This window comes from Peromyscus leucopus, chromosome 5, assembly GCF_004664715.2.
Source record: "Peromyscus leucopus breed LL Stock chromosome 5, UCI_PerLeu_2.1, whole genome shotgun sequence".
Taxonomy (NCBI): Eukaryota; Metazoa; Chordata; class Mammalia; order Rodentia; family Cricetidae; genus Peromyscus; species Peromyscus leucopus.
In genome coordinates this window covers 259,216-265,341 of record NC_051067.1, presented here as the reverse complement: position 1 = coordinate 265,341, position 6,126 = coordinate 259,216, and the positions used below count along the sequence as shown (strand labels likewise).

General features: G+C 44.6%; 1 protein-coding gene across 1 annotated transcript; it reads left to right on the top strand.

Moving 5' to 3' along the window:
- Positions 1 to 220: 220 nt before the first annotated feature.
- On the top strand, positions 221 to 6,126 carry LOC114708411 (spermatogenesis-associated protein 31-like). Its single transcript, XM_028891674.2, has 3 exons — positions 221 to 437; positions 2,510 to 2,582; positions 3,102 to 6,126. The coding sequence occupies exons 1-3, from the start codon at positions 255 to 257 to the stop codon at positions 6,011 to 6,013; spliced, it is 3,168 nt and encodes a 1,055-aa protein (XP_028747507.1). The 5' UTR covers positions 221 to 254; the 3' UTR covers positions 6,014 to 6,126.

The following is a 6,126-nucleotide window of genomic DNA, read 5'->3' as shown; positions in this document are numbered from 1 at the left end:
CTTGCATCGGAAACCGGCTCCTCAGTGGTCTCGGGTTTTGCTAAATGGGTACTATAGTTGGAGTAAGTGGAGTTGAAAGAAAGTATCCAGAAGACGGATGAGGGAGAATTGTCTGTCTGTGTTGCCCCTCCCCCACTCTCAGAAGCCCTTTGTGATGTTGAGACCTGGCTTTGTGATGGGGAGTCCCCAGCTCTGTGATGTGGACCTGGGTTATCCTTCACCTCCCAGGGAGAACTCCCACCAGTTCCATTCAGATGGAGACTCTTGCCTCTCTTCTAGAAAGAATATACACCACATGGGTGAGCCTCAGCTCCACTATGTGGGTGATGGACATGATCCTTGCCTTTGTGTGTGGACTGGGGCTCTACCTCCTGTTACTTCCCTTCCTTGAGAGTCATCTATCTTCACCTCTACCAAATATAAAGTTCACCAAAAAGGTAAGAAACTCTCAGTCTAATCTAACAGACTCTAACAGAGAATTCTCATTCTCTCTCTCTCTCTCTCTCTCTCTCTCTCTCTCTCTCTCTCTCTCTCCTCTTTCCCTCTCTGTCTGTCTTCCCCTCTCTCCCTCTTTATCTTCCTTTCCTCCACCATCCTTCTCATTCTTCCTATCTCTGTGTATATCCCTTAATTTTTAAATTAGCATACTAAGTTTTGGGTTTAATAACGGGATCTTCAAACAAACTTTGTTTTCGTTGTCTGCTGTCTTCCATCCCCCTTTCCTCCCTACCTTGTCTGTGTTCCTCCACTCCCCACAAGCCTCTTTTTGGCTTTCATGTCATATAGGTTCTTTTGCCCATCTCCCCTGCCTTAATACCACAGCTTAGTACAAATTTCCACAAATCAAATAGAGAGATGGGCTGGGGAGCCATCTCCAGAAAGAACAGAAATCTATTCTCCTGGTAGTTGGTGGGGCAGGGTTGAGAGTAGACACCACGGCATCTATCTGGAGCTCACAGTATGTCTGTGAGGTGTGCTGATATGCCAGGGTGAACTTGAATGGCATGATTTCATGGATAGGATCTGCATTTTTGATAGAGTTGGGGATCTCTTTATCAGAGATAGGACAAGCATTGAGCACTGGTTCATATATTCCCTCCTCCTGTACAATTCTTTCCTCTGTGATGGGTTGTCTGAGGGCTGAGCTGAGCCTCAAAAGGTATTAGTTCTGAGGCCAGAGTGACAACTGGCTTCAAGAAACAGAATTCTACCTGGCAACTAACTATGAAGCAGCTACAAAGGTTTGACTCTTGAGCAGAAGAACAGTGACTTAGACATTCATGATTGAGCTCACAGTGCATCTATTGGAAGACCAAAGAAAAATATCAGGTGTTCTGCTCTATAACCCTCTCCTTAATTTCATTAGACAGAGACCTTGCAACCCCAGTGCTATGGGAGGCAGTGACAGGTAAGGATCTCTGGAATTTGGTATCTCCTAGCCTAGCCCCAAGTTCAGATCCTCTCCTATCTCTGCCTCCCATAACACTGGGGTTACAACCACATGTGCAACTACATGACTTCTTACATAAGTGATGGGAACTTGAACTTAGGTCCTCACATAACAATGTTCTTATCCACTAGGCCCTCTCCAGGGCTCTCTTTTTATATTTCTTAAAGAAAGAAAACAAGTTGGCAAAAGTGCTCAGTAAGTAAGTTTTTGTTTCGCAAGCATGAAGATCTGGATTCAGATACTCAGCACCCAATCAGAAAGCTGGGCATAGTGATATGTGTCTATAGTTTTGGTGTTGGGAAAACAAATCCAGAAGGATCCCTGAAACTTCCTGGTCAGCCAGTGAGTCTGACTGCATCAGTAAGTTCCAGGCTGAGTAAGAGACACTATCTTTAAAACTTAGAGTGACAGGAGAATACTGACATGGATCTCTGGTCTCCCATATTCATACACATTTGCACATAAACGAGAAGGGGAGAAAGAGACAGAAAGAGGGAGGGAGAGAGAGAGAGAGACAGAAAGAGAGAGACAGAGAGGAGAAATAACAAATGTTTTTTTTTTTGCACTCACTCACTTTAAAAATGTGAAGTTAAAACAAAAACAGAACCACTGGCCAAGCTTGGTGGTGCACTTTTTAAACCCAGTACTAGGAAGACAGAAGTAAGTAGCTCTCTGGGAGTTTAAGGCTAATCTAGTTTATATAGTTAATTCCAGGCTAGCCAGGGCTGGGGAGATAGATGTCTTAGCATTTAAAAATACTTGCTGTTCTTCCAGAGGAACCAAGTTTGCTTCCAGAACACATAGCCCACAACTACCCATACTCTAGTTCCAGATCCAATACACTATTCTGGCCTCTGCTACTGGTCAGGCACACATCACACACACACACACACACACACACACACACACACACACAGCATTAATCACATATCAAATTTAAAAATTCATGAATATCTGCAGCTTCTCTAGATGAGAATGAAAACCTCTCTCTCTCTCTCTCTCTCTCTCTCTCTCTCTCTCTCTCTCTCTCTCTCTCCCTCTCCCTCTGTCATTTCTTAGCCTCACCTTCAGATGACCTGGCAGAGCTGGTGCAGGAAAAAGTTTAGGACTCATTGTAGGAAAGATCCCAAAGGTAAGTCAGTCTCTGCCATTCACTTGCCTGTGAGGAGCTAACACCATGTTTCCCAGGTGAGTTGCAGAGACCTAAGAGGGAGGTTCCTGGGAAGGAAATAATAATACCATGCTCAGGTTCCTGTCTTAGAAGAAAACTATGAGGAGCCAGCTGATAGGTGTTCCTAACAGGGATGTCTCTGGACTATTAGGAGCAATGTTAACCAGGATTTGGAGGTGGGATCTTGAGTAAAGCTGATTCTTTTTTGAGGTGACCCCATCCTTTCTCCCATAAGTCAGTTAGAAGGATCGTGGAGGGTGACAACTATGGGAGTTACTTATAAATGAATAAGTCCTATCCATCCATCTACTTTGAGAACACTGTCAGTCATGGATAGCATGACCTTGCTCTAGAATCACATGATCAGGCTCTAGAATCTAATCTCATAATCTTTTCTAATGGGGTACCTATAAATTTAGCTTACTATAAAAACCCTATGCCCTACCTTCCATCATCATAACCCAGTCTCCTAATTTCCAGCTTGGGGAGAATGCCTGAAAAAGCTGAAAGAAAAAGGAAAAGATGGATTATTTCTAGAAGAAATTAGCCCAGGACACCATTTGAATTCTTTAGGGAACATGTTTAAGTCACCAAGTACTAAGCAAGACAGCACTACTCTGCCACCTTTCTGGAACCTGAAAGAAAAATCAGAGCAGCAGATGGCCATTCAGAAACTATCATATCCCAAGATTTTGGGGGACCATTTTCAACAGAAATACAACCAGCTTTTCTGGGGTCTCCCTTCTCTGCACAGTGAATCTCTAGTGGCTGCTGCCTGGATCCCCCAGACTTCTACTCTCACTTCTCCCTTTTTCTTATTCAATGCCATCTCAAGTGGTTATCCAGTTCAAATGCAGGCTCGAATGTCTTCAGTGCTTTCCCACACACATCCCCTGTCCTACCTGGATCTCCAATCTCCACCCTTAATACTGTCTCCACCCGAGTTCCAGCCCCCAACTTTGAATCAAGTCACTCTTCAATCCCCTCTTCCAGCCCTACTGCCCTCTTCTCTATCCTCCTACACAAGGGATTATGGAACATCTTGTTCTCAGTCACAAAGTAAGCCACAGTGTCTCCCTACTGAAATACAATACAGGGAAAGGCACTCAGTGACAAAACAACTAGAAAGTAGATTGGTTTTACCCTTGATGGTCCAGAGACCTCAAGAAGTCTATGATGTCTTGACCTCCAACATTTCCCAAGACTTGGCAGTCTCTATCCTTCCTGACAATTTTCCAATCAGCTGTGAGCTCCGGGAGAAACTGGAGCAGCACATTCAAAAGTGGCTCATTCAACACCGATGGGATCTTCCTCGGAAGATCCAAGAATCTCTGGAAGTGATGCAGCTTCAGAGCACAGTAATAGAGAGTTGTCAACCCAGAGACAGACCTGGCCCCTCAAGACCCTTTGTGTCTATGGGTGAACATAGCATGGATGGCCAGAAGGTGAGATTCAAGCTAGAAAGGGAATCTGGTAAGAATTTGGGGCCTATTCTAGGAAAGATCTCAAAACATCCAATCAAGCACTTGGAAAAAAGTCCAGTAAAGGTAGAAGGGACAAATCTTTCCGAGTCAGAAAGAAATCCAGTAAAGACCTTGAAGAGTGACTCCAGAAATAACTTAACCAAATGCATAGACGAGAATCTAGAAAATGGCCTGAAAGCTCATTTGGGCACAAAGTCAGGGCAAATCAATCAAGGTCTGATCCCTCTGAGTGTGCGTCGATCCTGGCTTGCTATGAACAATGGATTTACCACGTCTGACACCCATATGGAAACTAGAAACTTAGCATCCTCGAAGAGTTCAGAAAAGTCTGTGAGCTCTTTACAGAAGCTTGCCTTTCTTGATCCAGGCATTCAACAGGCCCTGGAGGCACATGTTGTAAGGTTTTGGGTGAAGCACAGGTGGGGCCTTCCCCTCAAGATACTCAAGCCCATAAATCTCTTTAAGTTGAAAAGTGGTGAGTCCTGGCCCATTGCACTGTATGCCCCACCCTCCTCATCCTCTGTATCTGAGACCAGTTCAGCAGTTGAGGTAGTCGGATTCCTAGGAAAACCATGTCAGACATGCTTGAGAGAGGTGATAATTAAGGATTCTTCTCCATCACTAGGGAGTCTTCTCCTTGTCTCCTCTCCTTCCTGTAAGGATATTGAGAAAGCCCTGGGAGTGTTTCCATCTGGTGTTAACCAGGAGCCTTCAAAGACCCCACCAACCAAACCAGAGAGCAGGCATCATTCTGAAACTCTCACACATAAGTTCATGGATATACCCTCTCAGAGTGGGACTGTCTTAGAGAAAGAGAGAGAGACCCAAGAAGTCCTTTTACTGCCTAGAAGGACTAGTGTTCAAAATGCAGGGGCACACAGCCACCAGGCAAAAGTTGTTAGTGAGTTTCCACATAATGTGGAGACAGAATCAACAGGCCAGCCACAAGTCTACACTGCTGCTGTGCTCCTTCCAGAGCGTTCCAGGAGCGTGCTTCTTCCTGCAGACACTTTGACTTCACAGGTGTTAGGTGACATTGTGGTGGCAGGAGGAGGCAATAGCCTGGTGCAGCAGAAACCCAGTACTCCAAAGCATCAAGTCTCACAGAAGAGCCAAATCAAGGTGTTGGCCCCTACTTATCAAGATGAGTACACTAAAAGACAGAATAAAAGAAAGCATGAAGAAGGGTCCAAGTTCACCAGAGTCAAGGAGAAAGAAGACAAATTTAGAAGTAAACACTATCAGTCCCTTCCAAAACCCACACAAGTTCCTCCAGAAAGCCCCTTTCAAAAACTTGTGAGCCGCTTTCTTCGGTGGATTCATCCCAAGAAAACAATCAAGGGGCAGGAATCTTCTCCCAAGAAAGGTAGGCCTACAGCAGGTACTGCCCAGAGTCAACAGAGGCAAGTGAAAAAGAAACCACACGTGGACAGCAATGTTGCTGAGGCCCAGGAACTTATGTCAGCTGTTGGAGAGATGTTAGAAAAGAAAATAATGCTGCAACGTAAACTCTGTGCTTCAAAGTTTGACAAGCACAGAGAAACTCCTCCACCCCCCGTGTCTCAGTCTTCCTATGGCCACAAGCCAGCCTCCTACTCAGAACAAAGGAGAGCACCCAGTCACCCAGTCAATTCCTCCTGTCAGAAGTGTCCTATACAGGACAAGGACATCAGAGACAAACCATCTCAAAAAACTGTACGATTTAGCAGTGAACCACAGACCCCTCAGAATCCTAACCTTGTGTCCCCTAACTCAAGTATGAACCTAGTGAGTTCCTCCCAGAGTGGAACAATAGTGCCAGGTGTCTCAAGTCACCATCTCCACTGTCCTAGGCACTGTGTTCTTCGAAGGAGTGTCTGTAGCCACCTAGAAAATTCCTCTCTAGTTTTTTCTAGTAGGAAAACATAATCAAAAGAAAAAAAATAGTCCATGTAAAAATTATTTTTCTCACGTTAGTACATTCAAGATATTTAATGTAGCCCAAAATACATGTTTTTTCCCCTTATAAAAGGGTAATGGTT

What these genes read in the sequence shown, in the direction of transcription:
- LOC114708411 (XM_028891674.2), top strand. Translation starts at nt 255, where the DNA reads ATGGAGACTCTTGCCTCTCTTCTAGAAAGAATATACACCACATGGGTG. An exon ending in ATATAAAGTTCACCAAAAAG is followed by an intron (nt 438 to 2,509) that starts GTAAGAAACTCT and finishes GTCATTTCTTAG; the next exon opens with CCTCACCTTCAGATGACCTG. An exon ending in TTGTAGGAAAGATCCCAAAG is followed by an intron (nt 2,583 to 3,101) that starts GTAAGTCAGTCT and finishes CCTAATTTCCAG; the next exon opens with CTTGGGGAGAATGCCTGAAA.